Consider the following 21,439-nt stretch of genomic DNA (forward strand, 5'->3'; position numbering starts at 1 on the left):
GACGACAAGGTGATTTTCTGGGGTTGTAGTAAAAATTATTCTCGTGATTTTTTTCTCTCTTTTCGGCATTTACTAATTCCTATGATGCAGTGGGATGCTAGACAAGCTTAAACTATCGGTCTTTGAAAGCATTGTCAAAGGGATCAAAATTGAAAATGAAAGAGAATTAAACGAGTCTTTGGAGAGTGGAGAAACATTTAGTCGTCATCCTGAAGAATTGTGTCATTACACCAAGGAAGATACCACATTGAAGTTTGCAGATATTAGTGGTTTAGATCAAGTTAAAATCTCATTTGGACCTCAAAATAAGAAAAAGAGGCAAAAGAAGCGCGAAAATGAACCCCCACTCATAGGTGCTTGCCTTTCAGAAGGGTTTCATGACTTTGTACTGTCCAATTTAGATACTGTGTACCTGCTAGACGACATATTCAAATCGGTACAGCATTTAATCGAAAACAATACGCTATCACGAGACAAACTCAAGGTCCTCACAACAAGACGACACTTGATGAAGTTGATGTCGATTCCATTGAATAAACAACCGGTTAGTTTTGATGTCATTTATTGGCGTGGGTTGATAATATTTGCATATGATTGGGACAAAGAGTTGAGAGAAGTTTCAGACAACTTTCAAAAAATGTATCAATACAGTGGTTTCCAATTTGAAAGAGTTGCCACTGGGAAACCACATCAAGAAACAGCATCTCTGTTTTATACGGTGGTGCAGCATACAGTCGGTCAAAATAATGTCACTTACTCGGCCGAAATTGATTGTGCAGTATCATTGGAACCTGGATTACACAATTACGTGGAATTGAAAACACACGCTACTCTTCCAGATGATAAGCTCAAGACTGCGAATAAACTCCAGCGGAAGTTGATGGTTTTGTACTGTCAAAACAAATTCATCTCCTGCAAATACTCGGCCATTGGTTTTCGATCGCAAAACTTTAGACTAGTTTCACTAAAAAAATATACAGAGTATGAACTAGTGGGGTTGTTGGACACATTGCCTATATTCCTTACACATCTGTGCTCAATAAAAACAAAGCACATTTTCCAATGGTACAATCTTGTGATTTGTTGGTTGTCGCAAAGACAGTTTGATGATGACAAGCCTCATGTTTTCAAGCTACGATTCCAAAGAGAGGATGAGCTTATGGATTCACATTTAAGTATGGACTCTGTACCACAGGAAGAAGAGACGCAAATATTCAACAAGCTAGTTCCTGAATGGTTTCAAAACTTTTATTAAAATATGATGAGAATTTTAAGTGGTTTAGGGCAATATGCAGAGTATTCACCAAATTTGAAGAAGAGGAATGTTTTCACTGGTGGATGCTGTTGGAATATCAAAGGAATATTACTGGTACATCTATCAAATCATATACTATAGCTATCAACCACTCAAAATTAACAACTTAACTACATAATCAAACCCAATACACCCACTTAACCCCGATTTGTGACTAGCAAGTCACCATGATGGCATATAGGAAATGAATTTCATAATAGCACACAATTCAGGGATCAATATTACGTAATTTGGCAACACTTTGAGATTGACTAGACCGAAAAGGCAAGTATACCCAAGAGCCAAATAGCTGCATTTGAATTAATGGATGTCTCAATTAGCTTCCCCCTGTCTTTCATCAGGGTACGTGAACATGTTCTCAAGCGCAATTTCCCAGACAAGGAATCAAAGATTTACGACTTTAGAGCACCCTAACACCCAAACTCAACTTGTTATCTTTTTTCAAAAGTCCTTTGTATATCGTATCTAGCTCCATGTTTGAATAAACCTTCTTCAATAATGTAAAATATTGACCTGCAGAGGCGTCTTTTGTCTTCGTTACGCATGCTTGATAGTTTCCAGGAAAATGGTATCCCACTATACTGACTGGAAGCAGAGGACTTAACCAATTAATGTCACGAGTAAATGAAGTTTCGTGATAATTTCCGTGCATTCCCAGCCAAATTGGCTCGTACCACCAATTGATCGAGGACTTGGGAAAGTTGAAATGCAACTCACTCACCATTTGTGCGAGACGGTGGTTACTATACCTGCTTGTAACAATAAGTATGGAGATATTGTTGTGCGTAAAATCTTTGAGGTCCTTGATGGTGTCCTCAGTTTCCTCATAATTCCTAATGCAAAGCTGCGAGAGTCGAGGATAATCTTTATCCAACTGTCGGTTTTTGAACACCGTTTGTAACTGAAATTCCCCCACAACGGACAATTCAAGGAGCAAAGATGTGTCATACATTTCGCTTACACAGTAGTCAATTGATTTTGGGCTTACGTGGTGGAGATGCAACCTGTGTAATTTGTTGAGTGTTCTTAGGTGTAAGTCCACAAGCGCACGTGGGTTAGAGATAATAATAGTTAGGGAAGTAAGCAGCAGAAAGTTGTTGATGTGGTCTCTGAACCACCCATCGTCAATTGAAATTGTTCTTGTTGAAGAAGGAAAGAAGCCAGGGTCGTAGCACATAAGTGTCAGTGGAATGAACTCGATAGGGTTAGGACAGATTTGGAATTTCTTGTAATCCATTAGCATAAATAAGATAGCATCCAATCCTACGCATGAGCCATTCTTCAAATAGTCCAGAACCAATTCAACTTGTCGAAGGACTTTAAAGTGTTTCAAAATACGTTGCATAAGGAGTTCGTTAAATTCTCTCACTAGAAGGTGACTTACTTCTATATCCGTATGCATTTTGGACAAGTACTTGCTGAAATTGTGTCTTGCTACGATGGTATACGCACTGCTCCTTATGTTGTTAATGTCCTTGTGGAATTGAAAGCGGCGGCGGCGGCGTCTTCTTGTTCCTTTCAATACTGAGCCTTCGTAAACGTAAATGCGTCGATACAACTTGTTTCTTGTAATGTAGTAGAACTTGGAGTGCAAAGGTGCAAGCGCCAATGCATGATGCTGACCGATGTGGAGGAAAACTTCTTGCAATGCTTCAAAAGGTAAGCCTGATAGGTAAAGCATGGAGAGATAAAGGGGGGTGAGGAATCAAAAAAATGTTGCAAAATTTTTCAGTTTGCTGCTGCACTTGCCTTACTTTGATAACAGAGGACTAAAGATACTATCAAAGCAAATATTATAACTAGTAACCTATATACATAACCACATAACTAAACCCAAAATTTACACGCTTAAGCCCAGATTTTTTTGCTACTGGCAAGTCGGTATTCTCTTCTCATCACAGACACTTCTTTTACTCCTGTATGGAATCCTTGATTGCCAATTTTCTTGAATGTGCATCAAAATAGTCTCCCAAATCAGCTACCGACATAGTACTTGGATCTGCAGTCATATTAAATTTATCTTTGAAGGTTACTTCAATCTTTTGTTGATCGGAAGGATTGTTTATGACCTTAAAGTCAATTTTAGCTGTGGCTGGCATCCGCGAAAGAAATATTCTCGCACTTTTGGCACCTGGGCTGAAAGGATTGAATCTTACCAGTACTTTAGAAAAGTATTTGGTTATCATAGTGAGCGGCGGAGTGGAGGGTGTACTCTTGATGGATGTAGGATTTGTGAAAGAAAAAAAAACGAAGAAAAAAAAAAAATGAAAAAAATTCAAAGCTACGTGGAGCCGCACAACTTCCAAATATGGAAACGTCTATATTCGTCTATTTACGAGTTGCCTTCCCTTCTGGAAGCTGATGTTGTTGACACATTTGTTGACATCTCAATATTTGATCTCAATTGTTTCTTCTTCATAACCTCTACAAATCTGACAGTTCTCCTCGACTTGAGATGACCCCATGTGAAATACGCCACTGGGATGTAGGCCACAAACATTGCCTTCAACGCCAATTCATGCACAGATTCATCAGTTACAAACGACAAGCTTAAAAACACTTGAATCATCTCGGCTACCACAGATAATGGGTAGGTGATGAAAAAATTATTATATTGCAACCAAAATAAGAAAAACGGCGATGTCCTTGTCTTAACTCTGAATGCATGGTAACTGAAGTAGATCATATACGGTACACACCAAGCCGTTATGAGCAATGAATACGATGTATGCTTGGCAATTTTTGGGTGAGGATAAATAACTCCATAACAGACCCATGCCATTTTGATACCATTGAGTAACGGCCATAATAGAGACTTCCATTTCGTAGTGTTCAAGCTAAATAGTAATAAGGTGCCTATGAGAGGCGTCATTGCAACCGCATGAAAGAAGTCGGCGATTCCTCCAGGAAGGAAGCGTCTCCCCACCAATGGTAGTAGAATCAAAAACCTAGCAAAACAACAAAACCAAAGTGTTGCAGCAGCAACATTGTAAAAGAATAGTAGTCTGGCCTTAAATGGAAGTGGATATAGTGGCATTTTAAATGAGTAAGTGATTGATCGAATAAAGTAAGGCTGATGTGTTTAAATAAAGAAGGGCTGATGTGTTTTAAATTTTTCAAAAAAATGACACGCAAAGAAAATTTCTTGATCCTAAATCCATTACTCAATGAGGTTTCTATTCTTGATACTTCTCATCATTGGTATTGCCAGTGCGTGGAGTCCAGAGGACTATGAGATATTCAAACTCAATGACAAGGTCCGTCAAGTGTTGGGTCAAGAGGTTACTTTTTACCAATGGTTCAATTTGACAAAAGGACCAAAATCAACACCAGTGGAGATTAAAAAAGCTTATAGAAAATTGTCAAGAGCCCTGCATCCTGATAAGGTCAAAGTAAAGGCAAAGAGAAAGAAGGCAGAGGAAAAATACGCCATGCTTTCATCGGTCTATAACATTTTGAGAGATGCTTCAAGGAAAGAGCGGTATGACTACTTTTTGGACAAGGGATTTCCCAAGTGGAAAGGCACAGGGTACCTTTACTCGAAGTTCCGTCCAGGGCTAGTATTGACTGTGTTTGTGGTTTACATCCTTGTCAGTGTATTGCACTATTTTGCTTTGAAAATTAACAGAAAACAGAGTTTCAAAAGGATTGTTGAATACAAGAACCAGCTCAAGAACCAAGCATGGAATGGCTCAATTGTACCCCCTTCAGATGGATCGGATAGAAGACTTATGAACGAGATGAACAACACTACATTCGTTGTTAAGAATAACGGGGATGTCTACGTCGAGGATGATGAGGGACTACATTTAATTGATGAGCATGAGATCAACGTCAATCCAACCTTCAAAGACACCCTAATTTTCAAGGTTCCCGCAAAGTTGTACAACTTCACATTTGGTAAGGTATTCACTCCAATTAACACAGAGGTTGCTTATGAAAAGCCACATTCAAAAGCCGAAGAGGAAGATCAAGTTGACCCTGTGAAAAAGAAAAAGAATAAAGGTAAAAAGATGGAATTACCAAACGGAAAAGTAGTATATAGTAGAAAGAAATAAATGATTTGTTTTCTGTTATTAATTACTCATTATGTTTAGACACTCTTCGTAATTCGTTACTGTCATAATCCTCATCTTCATCTGATGAGCTTGCTGATAGATGATCTACATCATTTCTTTCTATTGTATCCTCTAATTCCTCATCCTCGTCCACTGGATGTGGCGTTATATCTGCACTTGGTGTCATCCTCTTTACTTCCACGTCAGCAACTTTGGGGGCAGCATCCATATCCTCATCCTCGTCTTCATTACCAACATCATGAACAAATTCGTCATGGTTTGAAGTATCACCAAGAATGATCTTTTTTGATTCATCTGGATTCACATAGTCCTCTGAATTATCAAACGTTTCTCCCTCGTCTGCCCCCAACACAACATTATAAACTTCCCGTGTTTTGGTCAAGATGTCATTGACAAACCAATTCCATTTCTCACTCAGGACAGCTTCAACAATTGTACGGGATATGAGATCGGGCTTGTACAATGAGGTGAATTTTACAATTTCCTCTCCAATAAGAATCAAATGTCCCATATAGCCAGGTCTGGGCTCAACATCATTTTCATACGACCTCACTATTAAATCTGTCAAATCGCATTGATCTCTTTTGAAAAGTTCCACTATCAAAAAGGAGTTGTATGAGTTGAGTTTACCATTGAATATCTGTTGTACCAAGTCAAACACAACATTGTGGAAAAAATTGTTCCATTCATATTTTGTAAACTTGCCAACAATACTCAACAAAATCTTCAGATCAATAAGCTTGATTTTGAAAAAGTCCCCTACACTGGGGTCCAGCCTGATTGCTTTGTTTCTTTCTTCACAAACAAATGGATTTTCGGGTGATATGGAGGGCTCTTCATCCTCGGAATCTTCGATTGACTCTATATTCTTAATCAAGTTGGAATAGTCATGTTTGTCCTCTTCGGCAAATTGGACATCATCTAACGACACATCATCTATACCAGAAGTGACATCCTGGATGTTGGGGGTTTCCACAAAGGCAATCTTCTCATCCAACGCTTTTCTCAACCGCTTTGCTTGTTGTAATCGAATGTGATCTCTAATGCCGATTATCTGTCTGATTTTCTTCGAATTCAACAAGGTCATATTGGAACAATGAAGAAGCTCAGCGATAAGTTCGGATATTTTAAACCTTGTAAATCCCAAAATGTCTGATGTCACTCCATTGGGTGGTATTGGCTCTATCTCTAGTAATTCCTCAAATTTATGCAAATTGTCAGAGAAAATTTCCAACATATCTCCCAAGTAGATGGGGTCTCTAGGTCCTGGTGGGTTTTGTTCAAAATCTTTAAGCCATTGAAACATGACATATGTGTTTATTTCTCCTGGACCTCCGTCACCATTCTGCAATAATGAACTGTACGTTCCACAGTTTAGGTCGTAGTCGGAATTGTTCTTTCTGATGAGTTCAATAATTATACTAACACAGTTGTTGATTCCGTGTTTGTTGGTTTGAATTTTTCCATTCTTCCCTTGCACTTTTTGCAACATGATGTCATGCACAATTGTGTTCACCACTTCCAGTGACACTAACTGCCGCGTGAGCGGGTTGGGACCAATATTTGTCTCCATAACGACAGCCAATGCTGCATTGGATGATATTGTTATCAATGCTTTCAAAAAATCAGTTGCAGAGCTTTGACGAAAGTATAATTGATGATCAGGGATATATGGAGTATCGTCAAATTGAATTGGCTGCGGTTTCAAAATATACACCAATTTCGAAATGACATCTTGTTGTGCAATGGTGTCAAGAATCCCAGTTGGCGAGTCTGGCTTATCAGTTTGGATTATGCGAAAGAAATAATCCATGATTGCTGGGACTTCAATCTTGGCCAAAAATGTGTCGACAAGATCCTCTTGTCGTCTCACAAAGTTTAAAAGTTCAATACTGTTACACTCTAATAGCTGGTCCAATATGTGCACGATGTAAGACACAGTAGGACAATTTTCTTGCAAATAGTCCAACTTCAATATCAGCCATAGTTTATTAATAAGGTTCGGCGACTCAATTATTCTGCTTGGGATGATCCAAATATCGAATGAAAGAATATCGGCTGCGGCTTGAACCGATTTGCGAAATGCTTCATCCTTATCCTGACTCTTTGCGTCGTTTATTTCGTCGATTTCTTCTAAATCTGTTGTCGGTGTATGGTCTGCTATAGCCTTTTTGATATTCTCCTCCTCGTTTAGATATTGTTGATAAAAGAAATCAACACTCTTCTCTAAAATGTCAATAAAGCCCGCAAGAATATGAGGTTGTATTAAAAGCTCAATCAATTTAATCCCTCTTGTTTCTTTATTTGACCCACCATTATTATTGTCGTTATTTTGCGAGTTGACTGATGCCGAGTCAGATAATGCAAGAATTGACTCGGGGTTAGATTGTGAAAATAGAAAGTTGCCACCTTTGTTGATATTTCCCTTCACACTATGCAATTCGTTGAGCAACTCTTGAACCAAAGTTTGATCCTTAACGATCTCATCAACGTCAACTGAAGAAAGATCATGGATTGAATCCAAAAACTTCAGCAACGTATTGTTGCTCAGTGAGGAGTTATTGAACGGCCAGAACGACATCTCTCTTGGGTAAAAATCGATAAGGCTTCTTTATCAAATGTCGCCTCCTCTTTTTTTTTATTAGATTGAAGTTGAATGCGTATTGATACCAAATCAATGTTGTGCCGTTGTCATCCAAATTGTATCACAAAAGATTTTTAATTTTAGTCGAATTCTGTGGATCAATTTTTTTTTTTTTATTTTTTACGAATTCTGTGCAGCGTGCGCAACTAGTGGGGGGAGGCGAGGCCATTCATAACCATTGCACAATTGAGTTAACAACTATCCTATAAAATATACAAAATATAAACTACACCGTCAACTCTCTTCCATCGCTTCCAACGTCATTATTGCACGATCGTATTCATCGAGAATATATTGATTCATCTCCCTGATAGACTGCGCTACTATGTCCTTACAATTAGTGGCACAATGTTCTATCCATTGCTCAATAGTCATCTTCTCTTCGTCCTCTGGTATTTCAGCAATGAACCTGGTTAAATCACCATCGAGATCATTGTGAAGCTCATATTTCGAGTCGGCGAGTGTAGTGAGCTCTTTTGAACTGTTGTCCAAATTCTCCATTTGTTGTACAAATCGTTGCATTGACTTTGCTTCGCAGCCAGATTCTGGTATAGGTTTAATTTCCTCTGCTGTACTACCTGTTTCCTCGTTCAAGAATGAATCCATTGCTAGAGGTCCGGTCATGTCTGAGAAATCTGGCTCCTCTGCTTCACTTTGATTGACTTTTGAGTTTGATTCGATGTAACTATTAGAGTTGTGTGTGATTGGATTGAGCTTCGCTTCATTTAAGGCAGGCGCAATTGCTTCTTTTGGTGGAGATTGAGTATCAACGGAAATATGGTCTAGCTTGGGTGGTGATAGTTGTGTGGCATTAGCGGGGGAACGACTGTCGCGTTTGAGGGGTTGAGATGACATGTTAGTAACATGGTCATTTTTCACCACCTCCTTCTCAACTGAAGTGGAAGCTTTTGTATCATGGTTGATCTTTTTAACAATCTCAGCTGGTTCCTCATTTGTCTCAGCACGATGATCTACCGACAGTGGGGCAGATTCAGGCTCACCACCAACAGATTCTTCAAAATTGACGTTTACTACCTCTGGCATACCTTCAGATGCAGATGGCTCTGCATCACCTGCCACATACTTCTCCTCAACATTGTCATCAATGTCGAAATGTTTGTCCACCTCATTTATCTCGTTAAGGTAATCTGAATAGTCCAGCTCAGAGTCACTGTTTTCTAGAGCGACAGGACGAGAAACACTTGCTTGAGATTGACAGTCAGCAACACTTTCCTGTGCCACTGCTTTGAGTTCACGTGCAGGGTGATTATTGAAGGCATCTGATTGCTGTAGAGTTGCATCTTTGAGTGAAGATGTCTCCTTTTGTGGACTGGCCTCCGGCACCTCAATTTCAGCTTGCTTTTCCACTTCAATGGTCTCTTCCTTCTTCAACACTTTAACCTCATCCTCTTCGTGTTTTGAATCCAACAAAGAGTTATTGGCTGTACTGCATCCCTGAATTGGTTCTTTAGCCAAGTAACTTGTTCTGGGCTCATCAGCTGCCAACACATGATCAATGTGAGATTCCACACCAACGTGAATGCCATCTGCTACATTTCCATCATTTGGATTCATAGCGCCATCATTATTCTCATCAACTTCCAAGTCCCCACTTCCTTCATTCACAAAATCACCCTTGGTTGAGCTTTTCTTTAAATCACCTCCCATATCATCATTAGTGATATCTGACAAATCAAAAATACTACGTTTAATAGGACTGGTTTTCTTGGGCAGTGGAGATAGCTTAGTAGGAGACATGCGTACTGGTGGAACGAAAACCTCCACCTGCTCAAAACTCTTTTCCTCTGCTGGTAGAATTGTGCTTGATTTTATGTTTTTCTCCAATTTAACAATATGAGCTTCATTATAATCTTGGTCGGTCGAACTATCTTCAAAAGCAGGTGCTGGTGTCGTTCGTTTAATCATTTTCTTGCGCCGCGTGGGCGATAAACTATCACCAGCTGGCCTCTTGTGCTCGACGGGTTGTACTTTTAATTTCTTCTCAATTTTATCTGCCTTGGTTACCGTTTTCTTCTCCAGATTGGGTTTAGTTTCTGCAATTGATTCTGAGTCATTGGTAGGTTCAAATGAGTCCGAAGTAGGGTCGTATTCATCATTCGAGCTGGATTCTATACTGACATCCTCAACTTGAGAGTCCTCGTCGGATGACTGTTCAATGCTATCACTTTGATTAGGCTCATCTACTTCAATATCGTCAATATCGTCCATATGTGCATCGTTATCATCATCTATATTGTCTTCATCTTCCTTCCCACTCTTATGGTTCGGTAGATTATCCCCTTCTGTGGCTCCGCTCTCGTTCTCGTCGCGTATGACTTCTTTAGTTTCCCCCTCTTGGTTACCAGTATTAGAGTCCATCGACTTGGTCACTCCAGCATCGCCATTTGCATGCTTTGAAACTTGGATAAACTCTTGTAACAAATCTTCGTCGGGTAATTTCTTCCAATACTTCAAATTTGGATCCTCCTTGATATGCGCATGAGCAAGTTGACTCCTCGTTATTCTTTTTGAATCATCTCCCTCCTTTGTCTCTTGTTGCGTGTTTAGCTTCAGTTGATACTGTCCAATCTCATCTCTCCCTCTATCGTCATTATCATAATCATCCAAATCGATAGACTCATCAAATGGTGATTTCTCGTCTCGTTTCTTTCCACCTTGCTTTCTTTCTACATACTTGTCCAAAAAATAGCAATAAGTTGAAGTATTGCTTAAATGCTCATCTATCGGATCATCTTGCTCATCCCATGAGTCCAATGCACAACGGCAATAAGGGCAAACCACTCTATCGTCCCCTGCATAGCGTGGCAGGTAAATAAATCCAGCATCAGCCAATGTTTTAGAATTCGGTCGGAAATCCGTATCATCTAATGGGAAATCTTTGAAGAACCTAGCTCGAAGTTTGACTGATAGTTGGTTGAATGGATCTCGAAACTTGGATTTGGTCCAGCACCTTTTTATTTCATCATCGAGTAAGCCACGGCATGTGTAGTATGTATGACAAAGAGATGCTATTGGACAGCTTATACTGCGCTTAGCATGGTCGGAAGTTATCTCTTCAATGCTCAGATCTTTCTCGACAGTGATTGATTTCTGGCAATAAGCACAAGTGATTCGGTTGGGAGTTCTCTTTATCGGTGAATAGTAGAACCCTGCTTCAACTAAGTCATTAGTGTAGGCAAAGTCAATGACATCTGACCATGTATACTTCTTGCCATCTTGGGCAACAGGACACTTAAACGAATTGACCCTGTTGTCTATATAGATCATAGAATCATCGTTCATTGATGGTTGATATCGATCATCTACGCGTAATACTTTTTTTCTTTTTGTTTACAAAAATCTGCACAGTTTATTTTTTTCTATTCAAAAGTTATGTCCCACAAGTAACTGGATAGTCTTTAAAGCCTCATATCTGAGCTCGTTGTTTCCCTGGTTATTTTCCAAAAACGACATGACCAACACCTTGTACAGTCCCCCTCTTTCAGTATTGATGAAATGAATTAAGTCTTGACCGAGATTCTTGATCAAATATTGTAAATCATTCAACAACACCACACAGATGGTCGTGTCATTCACATTGGCTCCCAAGATATCAAAGATTCTCTTTATCAATTTATAATTTGAATCTTTAAATTTCCCGGAATTTTCTAACCAGAAATCGGTGGACTTGTGTATTGGTGATGCCCAACTCAATAACTTGGGGTTTTCCAAAGCAGTGAGATACTCATCGAATGAAGTCAACTTAGTTTTGACTGTTTCTTCCAAAGTATCTGACAAAAAGGCAAGATCACTGCACAATTCTTCATCACTTCCATTTTGAGCAAACTTTCTCTCCTTTAACGTCTTTACAGTAGTCAAAGCATCATGAAACAACAATAATTTAACAACCTTGAATTGCTCTTGAGAAGAGACGCAACAGCTAACAAAATTCTTCAATACAGCAACTGAAATTCGTACAATCTTCAATTTAATTGAATCTTTAGCAATCAATAAAAGACTTCCTGCAATTTGTGGGAAACTGTGAATAATTGACTTGTTGATATCAGCATTGAATGATAATATCCATGTAGCTAATAACACATTATACGATAATTGCAAACCAGTTGCATTGGGGTGAGTAGACAGCTTAGTGATTAATGCATTTATTGGTTTGAAATTTGTCAAAAGGTTATTCTCTTGATAGATTGTTTTGTATTTCCTATTGGAAACCAATTCCTGAAGCAACTGAATACCAATGAATTGAAAATTTGAATCACTATTCTCAATAAGCAGGGTGATTGCAGTGAAAGAACGAATAATCACTTCCTTATCTGGGGATCCTTTAGCAAGGATAGCCAAATTGTATAAAGCCAAAGACTTAATCAATGGCTCCTTGTCTAAATGTTTAACAAATGGGTCAAATGGCAAAGCATTATCAATTGAAGACAAGTTCAAAAGAGCATCCAAAAACTCAGGCACTCTAATCAACAAATCATTAATCAATGTCAACACATTCTTGATAACGTCGTCTTTATCAACTTTACTCAAAACGTTAAGTAACACTTTGGAGTACAAGTCCAATTGCGATTTAACTGTATTGTCTCTATTCTCAACCGATTGTTTCTCTAAAATCTTGATATGATTAGCATCATCCTCAGTGACGACTCTCGATCTCGCAAGACCTTCCCATGGTATAATTCTCTCACTTATGATCTTCTTGGAGTCATTCAAGTATGTGCTGTCAAGAGTGAATTGCGACATGCTTAGAGGAGCTAGTCGGTTAAGGTTCTGTTGAGAGATTTTGAATGTTTCGTTGATTAATTTATTGCGCGAGAAATTGAGCTGTGCACGACTCTATGGCTGCAAAAGTTACTACAGGGAAAAGTTGGGGTTGGGACTGTGGATCTGTGTGATGGGGGTTGGTTTCTGGCTCTTTATGAATTTATAGTGATGGACAGGCTGTGGGTTATTTGAAATAGGGGTGTGGTGGAATGCACAAGGAATTTAGCAAAAAAGTAAAGGACTTGCCGAGGGATATCAAATACCCGAAAGCTGTGATGGAAAAGTCAACCAATACATTAAACTTGTTAGACATGAGTCACCACCAGACTTGTAGGTGATTATTCAGATCTTAAGCTTTTACAAAACAAAAAATCAAGAGTGTGAAGCTTAAGTTCTCTTTAAAACATTCCGATGTTTCAAAATTTGTACACTTTGCACTCCGATTCCGGACCAATGTTGATATTGATGCAATATCACCTGCAATTTCCTATCACTTTGCCAAAACTTGAGTGAAAAGGTATTTCTTCCTTGACTTGACTAAGCGAAAGATTGTATCAGTTTCATACGCCGAATGTACATTCTTTCTTAGTACTGAAAAGTTCACACACCATTATTCTGAGACTCGATTGTTCATCCTACTTGTACACGCTTCTTCTGTGCAAAAAAATGCTTCTTCATCTGTATTTCACTCTTTTCAATGAGGTGGAAACGTTTCGCAAAATGATTCGGTTGCCCAATTTTCAGTTTCATCAATAAACATGCACACAACAACCTCTGAAACACATCTCCTTTACATTAAGAGCTAATTCAGGGAGTTATCTTTGCAACCTGACATTATTCAAGCTCATCCCGATACAAATGAGCAATTAATTGCCTTCTGAAAATTCCAAAACGTGATCCAATTTTTCCAGGGTGTTTAAACCTAGCAACAAAATTGTTCAGTTTTTCAAGCGTGGCGCAGTTGCTCGCTTTGTACAGCCGGTGTCGTATAGAGGTTAGTACAAGTCGTTGTGGCTAAAAAAAGCAATACCGACTAAACCCAGGTTCGATTCCTGGCACCGGCATAACTAATCACAGAAAATTTTTTTGGGGGGCGATGTTACCAACATTGTGGAGAGCTTTATTTTTTTAAACATTCTTAAGCTACAAGAGACGTTGCATACTTCGTATAAGGGGAAGGATAGTTTATGCATGCCATACGTAGGTTCTTGTTTTTATTTTATTTTTGTTTTGGGCAAGTCATCCTTTTTGGTTGCAAACTGAAAAAATAACTATGAATAGCCGCATGAGAGTAGTCATCGTTATAAACGTTCCAACAATGTTAGAATGGCATGAGATCTAATATTATAGTACTCTCTATAAATGTGAAGTGATCAATGTACATTTGAAGTTGGGCTTGTGCGTATGCTTGAGTATATATTTTTGCACAAAATTTTCACCAAATTGTTTACCAAACTGGTCTCACCAGAGTTACTTACACTTTAATACTTTTGATATGAGTTAGAATTAAAAGATGTATTTTGAAAACTATACTTTTCCTTTCTTTATTCAATAAAAAAAAAAATACAAACCTGTAAGAGTAGGAAAAAAGGGGTGAGCCATTTTCCTCCATAAAGCATCATTATTGTTTCTTATCTTTTCTTTTTCATTCATCACCAAGGCATATCTTTCTATAAACACGCTTATTCGGCTTCTCTAAGATACTCTTTAGCCATATCAGCATCTGGAATTGAACCACAAATGGTTTCAACCATAATACCGGTAACCAAGTAAGGGTCAATGTTGGAAGCTGGTCTTCTATCTTCAAAGTAACCAAAACCTTCCTTAGCAACTGATCTTGGAATTCTAACTGAAGCACCTCTGTTGGCAACACCAGATGAGAATGAATCACCAGAAGCAGTTTCATGACGACCAGTCAATCTTTGTTCGTTATCAGCTCCATACAACAACATGTGTTCCTTGTGTCTCTTGGCCAATTTACTTAAAGCAACTTCAATAACCTTCATACCACCAGCTTTTCTCATATCCTTGGTGGAAACATTGGTGTGACAACCAGCACCATTCCAGTCACCCTTCAATGGTTTAGGATGGAATGAAACCTTAACGGCAAATTCTTCAGCGGTTCTTTCCAATAAATACCTAGCGATCCACAATTCATCACCCATGTTAATACCTTCACAAGGACCAACTTGGAATTCCCATTGAGATGGCATAACTTCAGCATTGATACCAGAAATGTTGATACCAGCATACAAACAAGCTCTGTAGTGAGCTTCAATGACATCTCTAGCAACAACTTTACCAGTACCAACACCACAATAGTATGGACCTTGAGGAGCTGGGAAACCACCTTTTGGCCATCCATAAGGGTAATCATATTGATCAAATAAAGTATATTCTTGTTCCAAACCAAACCAAACTTCTTCATCAGCGTGAGCCTTCATCAACTTAGCACATTCGTGTCTATGGTTAAACTTGTTTGGAGTACCATCATTGTTATAACATTCACACAAGACAATAATGTTATCACCTTTTCTAAATGGATCTGGGTAATAAGCAACAGGACGTAAATATATATCTGAATCGTGACCTGGAGCTTGACCTGTTGAAGAACCATCATAGTTCCATTCTGGCAAGTCATCAACACTGGATGGTTTCTTGTTTAAAGTTTTACATTTGGATCTGGTTCTACCTTCGGAATCAATCCAAACGTATTCAGCAAGAACTTTTCCGTTTTGGGGTAAATCGAGATACTTAGATAGTATAGCAGTGTTTTCAGTTAATGAAGTACTCATGATGTGCTGTTGTGCTGTTGTTGTGCTCTATTAAAAAAAAAAAAGGCTGTTAAAAATTTTCTTTTCTCTGTGTGATGTTTCTTTTTTTTTGTTGCTAAAAAAAAAAGACCAATTGGGAAACAGAAGAAGATGTAGTGAAATTAAAAAAAAAGGTTTAAGTGTTGAGTGTTTTTGTTGTTTTGGTTTGGAAATGCCAAAGTCAATCTCTTTTGTAAGTAGTGATTTGAAGTTGAAAGGAAGAAGAAAAAGAAGTGAATCAAAGGCTGGTTTATAAATATTGAATTGAGGGAATTTATCACTTGTTTTATATGACTGAAAGTTACTGTTGTATTTTTTTTAGTCATAAGACAGACAAAAGACACTTTCTACACTACATGCAGTACTACATATGGATCAAAGGAGAGAAAATTATCAACACTCTAAGACGCCTTTTTTCTTAAAAATTTCTTTTTTTTTTTTTTACCTTATTAAGGATACTGCATATAAAGAAATATTCTCTTGGTATGCATGATTTCTTAAATTTCTTTTTTTCTTTTGAAATATAATATTACATAATACTATTTTACTATATTACATAATACTTTTCTTATCATCCAATCATATGACAGAAAGATCCGTTTAGTAAAATAAGAGACATATTGACTGCAAAAGAAAAAAACACAACATATCAAGCATTGAAGCAATATATCCCCTTGATCCTTAGAGTTCCTTTACTCCGTCTCTCTCTCTCTCCCTCTCCTATATATTATGTCTTTTGTTTATACCCCATATTCTTATTGTCGTATGATCCTCGTATGATCTTGAGAGGGAAAGAGCTCTTTCGCTAGACCTTTCGCTCTTCTTTGTTCATCCAGCTCAATTTTTTGTTATCATCTGTAGTGCAACGTTTAAATTAACTTATTGATATATCAGAAAAACCTCACCCCACCTTTACACGAGAGACCTACGTTTATAAAAATTTAACAAATTTTAATTGATCCATGATAAGAAATTAAAAATAAATTACACTAGATAAGTACAAGTTCTTTCTATTTCTACTTTTCCTGTAATAGATAACTTTACACGCCACATTTCGTTCTTTGCACCTCTCTCCAAGCACCTCTTTAAATCTCTCGTTAATGCTCCTTCTCTGGTCAGACACGAGTCAAAACGCAATTTAATTTAAATCTAAATTGGATTCTTTTTTTTTTTTTTTTTGCGACATTCACAATATACGCTAAGCCTTTAGGAAGGTTTGTGTAATTTGAGGAAATATAATTTCGTTTCTTATTTTAGAAGAAAAAAAGTTACAGAATTATCAGGTCACTTTTAAGATAGTAAAACGGAAAGCACACGTCCTAGTCCTAAATAAATAATACTCATCTCAAACTGATAAGAGAACAAGAGAGAGAGAGAGAGAGAGAGAGAGAGAGAGAGATACGAATCGAATAAAACTCGAGGGCTGCGTTTGGTCTTGCCCTTTTTTTTGTTGAACGTTTTTTTCTTCCCTTGTTGTTGAACTTATATGCACTACTCTTTTTTGTGTTGTGTCGTCGTGTGAGACAAATTATCTTTAAATTCTGTGTCTGAATTGAAGAGAACAATTTCCTTCTAGAAACACCAAAAGAGAACATAAAATGATTCGTTCAATTGGCTTTGGGGAAGTTCATGGCGAACTTTCTGCTTAATGGTTGATGGTAGTAGGCCCAGCACAGGCGTAGTGATGAAATAGAGCTCCAACAATCCTCTTCCAGGTTGAATATATGTGTAGTGTTTGACGTCCGCCGCGCCGCCTCTCCTTTTCTTTCCTCTTTGTTCTTCTTTTTCCTTTTTCCGCCATTTCGAAATAATTGTCTGAATTTCACCGCGCTTAAGCTTCTTTTACTTAATTGGGAATATATTAGACAACCGAGGTAAGAGAGACACACACAAATAGCTTTTCCAAGGACCTGCGGAGATTTGAATGTGAATCTGGAGTCGAAATGACACCTTCTCCCTAATGCTATACTCTTATCGAAATACACATGAAATCTCTTATTAAAAAATATCCTACGCACAAAAAAAACTACACAAGTGTTTTCCTTCTTCCCTCACTGATCCCACAGGTCAACTTGTCCATTAGTCAATTCAAAAATCAATTCTTCTCTCGCTTGAAATGCCAAATTAGCTTTAGCACGAACCAACTGTAAATAATCAGCATTATCTCTAATCAAAAAATTTAAATGAAATTCAACATTCTTCAAATATTGATTCCAATCACTCATTCCAATGACTCTTGAGGCATTTTCTTTATTATCTTGCTTGTATAAATTAGCATTGGATAATATCTCATCTCTAAATTGGAAAAATTGATCTTTGATTTGATGGAATTTCTTCCAAACCTGCCAAATTTGTGAATCGTTGAGTTGTTCGCCTTGTTGAGAAATCAAGTATGATATTCTTGAGTTGAATTCATTAATTGATGAGTCGGCAAATGATTCCAAGATATCTATTGTTGATTGAACCAAGTTAAAATATTCAATCAATATCTTTTCATGAGCTAATGAAAGAAGTTGTTGAACTGTAGCTGAACAATTTTTAGCAGATGCATAACTTTCAGCAATATCGTCTCTAATTTCCTGTCTAGTAACAGTCTCCATACCCTCAGTCTTATTACTAGCTTGGATCTTTTCAACATCTTTATTAATCTGTGATATTTTTTCATGAATAACCTTGTACTGTTTATAATTTTCTTGTTGTAAAAATTGAAATTCTTGACTAACCAATGGTTTCAATTCTTCAATCAGTTGATTCAAAATTGGTTTCAAATCAGATTCAAGATTGGATCTAGCTAGATTCAAGGTCTTGTTAATTTTAGTTTGCCAATAGTCAATCTCTTGATAAATTTCAATCAACTCCGGTTCAAGGTTTTCAGTAACTAATGCTCCATTTTCGTAAACTGATACAGTGGCAGTAATTACAATAGTCTCTTCATCTTCAGATATATCTTCCCAATCTGCTTCATTCTCCTCATATTTCTGTCCCAACAAGTCTTGGACAACATGAATCAAGTTTGACTTGAATTCACGTGGGGAAAACTCATCAAATTTGATCAAATTCTTGACTTCTTTTTGAATGAATAAACTCCGTTGATGGAGTGCAGTTGCATGACGAGAGTTGATTAATTGAGCATAGACATCCTTGATTTGAGTCAACACTTGATCCACCACTGGTATAGATGCAAACTTTTCCGCCAAGTCACAAATGCACACCCAAACCGGCTCCAAAGCATATCCAACATTGACTTTCGCCACATTAATCCAATACCAAGTCCTAAGTAAACCCAATTTCAACCCACGTTGCACATGACTCAATACTGAAACTTCAAACCAATTATAAAACTTACTCAATCCATCAAACACCAAATCCAATCCTGCTTTAACACCATACTTTTCATCAAATGCATCATAAATCTCCAATACTCGATTCACTTTGTTGCAAATTTGCCATTGCTCATCCAATTCGATAAATTTAGGCTTTATTTGTGCATCATAGATTGGCTGTACATATGGTCGTATATATCCATCACTTGCCTTGCATACGTGGAAATTGATTGGAGATAGTTGCAGTATTTCAGTTGTTGTTAGTGACGTTGTTGGAGGACATACAACTGTCCATACATATAGTATATAAGTGACTATTCCAAACGTGATTAGTTTATACGATGCCATTCTTGGGAAAAGTAACAAATGAGTGTGATCTAGAGGCAATCGTACGTGAAGCAAAGGAAACAAGTGGATGATAGCAAATGTATCAGTAGTGGCTCCTTGTTTGATACGTCTTTGTTTGTAGATGTGACCTGATCGGCTACGTAAGTAGTCTCTGTTTTTTTTTTTTTTTTTATGAAATGTTATGACATCGTAAACAGACCACGCACACACAACATCAGAAAGAAAAATTCCTTTTTGTTTTTTTTTTTTCGCGACTAACAACGTGTACGCACCAAGAGAAGTTTATTGATTTGCAGCCACAATAGGGAAAACATATTATCTAAAAGTCTATATGATACTCTATACAGGTTATGCTTCTACTTTAACGCACTTGCTGATCGATCGGTGAACACATCTATATCCTCAATCGGCATTAAAATCGGTTCTTTCCACTTGTAACTGCAATACAATACACCACCAACAACAACAATCAGTGTCAAGTAACAACTAGCAAATGAATCCCAACTGAACTGCCAAATGTTGATTATCCCATTACTCAAAATAATGAAGATAATGCTGGCTATGCTAGCCCAAGAACTTTGTTTCATGGGCAAGAAAAACAGCGACGTATATGCGAGACTCTCATAACTTATGTTGTTATATTCCAAAGCCAGTCTGAATCGAAGATAACTAATCAGAATGAAGAGCCACATAAGTAAGCCTGAAGTCGCAGACAAGTTGATCAACAGGGTTAAGAATGTATCCATGCTTTTGAAATTTGAAAGTAAGGAGATTGCCAATCCAATTGAAGACGTTAATAGGATTGCATACACCGGAACACCACCTTGTATGGTTGTCTTTGCAAACCTGCGCCAGAAATACCCTTCTTCTACCATTGATAGCAAACAGCGTGACCCAAAGTAGATGTTTGAGTTTGCTGCTGATATCATTGATGTTAAAATGACGAAATTGACAATGTGAATCAAGACGGAATTGCCACTGATGCCACAAATTGATCAACGCGACAACAAATGGAGATGACATAAGATCGTCGCTCCCTCTTCCCTCATTGATTATATGTTTATCATTGCTCGGAATCATCAATGTGAGTAAAGTTAATGATCCAATGTAAAACACAACGATTCTCACAACGATATATTTGATAGCTTTAGGTAAGTTTCGACCAATGTTTTCAATTTCTCCTGAACATATCCCGACAGATTCAATCGATTGGAAAGTAAAACACGAAGATACAATCGATGACGATAGAATATTAACCAACTTATTAACCACACGATTGTTTACAACCTCAATTGCATTGACACCCCATATCAAATTAAAATCTGACCAATTGGTAAACCCAGTTCTCATAACCACTAAACCCAAACTCAATCCAATCCAACTAACCATGAATCCAACTTTAATTATAGTAACCAAGAACTCAATTTCTCCATAATAGTTAACTGGAAATAGATTAGCACCAGTTAAACCCACCCATATTAGCAAAATAACCCAAGTCTTATCACTACTCATGCCTTGTGCTGGGCTCCCCACTACCTGCAGCAGATTGAATGACATAAATTGACAAAGCAATTCATAAATCAAACCTAGTTCCAACCCAAGTGTAATTGACCAACTGATCCAATACACAAAATTATTCATTACTCCTACTGGATTAGATATAAATCTGAATTGGAATTGACATAGGGATCCATTGAGTGGCATATAACATGACATTTCACCCACTGCTGTTATGATATAGTAACATATGGCACTAATGTACAAGTATGAGATTACACTAATTATGGGACCATTGGTTAATGTTTGTCGAATACCCATAAATAATCCTGTGCCTATTATGCCACCTATTGAAATCATTGATATATGACGACTATTCAATAGTCGTTTCGTATGAGATGAAAAGTGTTGGGCTTGATTGACATGTTGATGACCAATTTCGAGGATATCCGAGTCATGGGCACTATCTGTTAGTCGAGTATGCTCATCGGCCATACTCTATAGGTCCAAGTTTAGTGTAGCTACCGTCTGTTTGTGTATGATGAGACCTGCGCAGCTCTGCCTCTGTCTTTTCTTTCGCTCCCCACTTTGATGCGCTTTCACACTAAATTTAGCACGTGAATTTTCAATTTTTCTTC

The 21,439-nt window shown here is 37.7% G+C and overlaps 10 protein-coding genes across 10 annotated transcripts; 2 read left to right on the forward strand and 8 right to left on the reverse strand. All coding sequences in view use genetic code 12, as the record gives it.

The window, feature by feature from the left end:
* Positions 1-94: 94 nt before the first annotated feature.
* I9W82_002462 (uncharacterized protein) lies at positions 95-1,255 on the forward strand (the record flags this gene model as incomplete). The annotated part of the gene is made up of 1 exon (XM_067691320.1): positions 95-1,255. The coding sequence occupies one exon, from the start codon at positions 95-97 to the stop codon at positions 1,253-1,255; it is 1,161 nt and encodes a 386-aa protein (XP_067549697.1).
* Positions 1,256-3,225: 1,970 nt separating this feature from the next.
* On the reverse strand, positions 3,226-3,501 carry I9W82_002463 (mitochondrial 54S ribosomal protein mL53; the record flags this gene model as incomplete). Its single annotated transcript, XM_067691321.1, has 1 exon — positions 3,226-3,501. One exon carries the CDS (start codon positions 3,499-3,501, stop codon positions 3,226-3,228), a length of 276 nt encoding a protein of 91 aa, XP_067549698.1.
* A 146-nt stretch (positions 3,502-3,647) lies between these two features.
* On the reverse strand, positions 3,648-4,352 carry I9W82_002464 (uncharacterized protein; the record flags this gene model as incomplete). Its single annotated transcript, XM_067691322.1, has 1 exon — positions 3,648-4,352. The coding sequence occupies one exon, from the start codon at positions 4,350-4,352 to the stop codon at positions 3,648-3,650; it is 705 nt and encodes a 234-aa protein (XP_067549699.1).
* Positions 4,353-4,482: 130 nt separating this feature from the next.
* I9W82_002465 (uncharacterized protein) lies at positions 4,483-5,373 on the forward strand (the record flags this gene model as incomplete). Its single annotated transcript, XM_067691323.1, has 1 exon — positions 4,483-5,373. The coding sequence occupies one exon, from the start codon at positions 4,483-4,485 to the stop codon at positions 5,371-5,373; it is 891 nt and encodes a 296-aa protein (XP_067549700.1).
* Positions 5,374-5,395: 22 nt separating this feature from the next.
* Positions 5,396-7,975, reverse strand: I9W82_002466 (uncharacterized protein; the record flags this gene model as incomplete). Its single annotated transcript, XM_067691324.1, has 1 exon — positions 5,396-7,975. The coding sequence occupies one exon, from the start codon at positions 7,973-7,975 to the stop codon at positions 5,396-5,398; it is 2,580 nt and encodes an 859-aa protein (XP_067549701.1).
* Positions 7,976-8,272: 297 nt separating this feature from the next.
* Positions 8,273-11,341, reverse strand: I9W82_002467 (uncharacterized protein; the record flags this gene model as incomplete). Its single annotated transcript, XM_067691325.1, has 1 exon — positions 8,273-11,341. One exon carries the CDS (start codon positions 11,339-11,341, stop codon positions 8,273-8,275), a length of 3,069 nt encoding a protein of 1,022 aa, XP_067549702.1.
* An 81-nt stretch (positions 11,342-11,422) lies between these two features.
* Positions 11,423-12,799, reverse strand: VMA13 (H(+)-transporting V1 sector ATPase subunit H; the record flags this gene model as incomplete). The annotated part of the gene is made up of 1 exon (XM_067691326.1): positions 11,423-12,799. One exon carries the CDS (start codon positions 12,797-12,799, stop codon positions 11,423-11,425), a length of 1,377 nt encoding a protein of 458 aa, XP_067549703.1.
* Positions 12,800-14,502: 1,703 nt separating this feature from the next.
* GLN1 (glutamate--ammonia ligase) lies at positions 14,503-15,615 on the reverse strand (the record flags this gene model as incomplete). The annotated part of the gene is made up of 1 exon (XM_067691327.1): positions 14,503-15,615. The coding sequence occupies one exon, from the start codon at positions 15,613-15,615 to the stop codon at positions 14,503-14,505; it is 1,113 nt and encodes a 370-aa protein (XP_067549704.1).
* A 2,069-nt stretch (positions 15,616-17,684) lies between these two features.
* Positions 17,685-19,304, reverse strand: I9W82_002470 (uncharacterized protein; the record flags this gene model as incomplete). Its single annotated transcript, XM_067691329.1, has 1 exon — positions 17,685-19,304. The coding sequence occupies one exon, from the start codon at positions 19,302-19,304 to the stop codon at positions 17,685-17,687; it is 1,620 nt and encodes a 539-aa protein (XP_067549705.1).
* Positions 19,305-19,660: 356 nt separating this feature from the next.
* Positions 19,661-21,296, reverse strand: LYP1 (Lyp1p; the record flags this gene model as incomplete). Its single annotated transcript, XM_067691330.1, has 2 exons — positions 19,661-19,973; positions 20,191-21,296. The coding sequence occupies 2 exons, from the start codon at positions 21,294-21,296 to the stop codon at positions 19,661-19,663; spliced, it is 1,419 nt and encodes a 472-aa protein (XP_067549706.1).
* Positions 21,297-21,439: the final 143 nt, after the last annotated feature.

This window comes from Candida metapsilosis (assembly GCF_017655625.1).
Source record: "Candida metapsilosis strain BP57 chromosome Unknown scaffold2, whole genome shotgun sequence".
Lineage (NCBI taxonomy): Eukaryota > Fungi > Ascomycota > Pichiomycetes > Serinales > Debaryomycetaceae > Lodderomyces > Lodderomyces metapsilosis.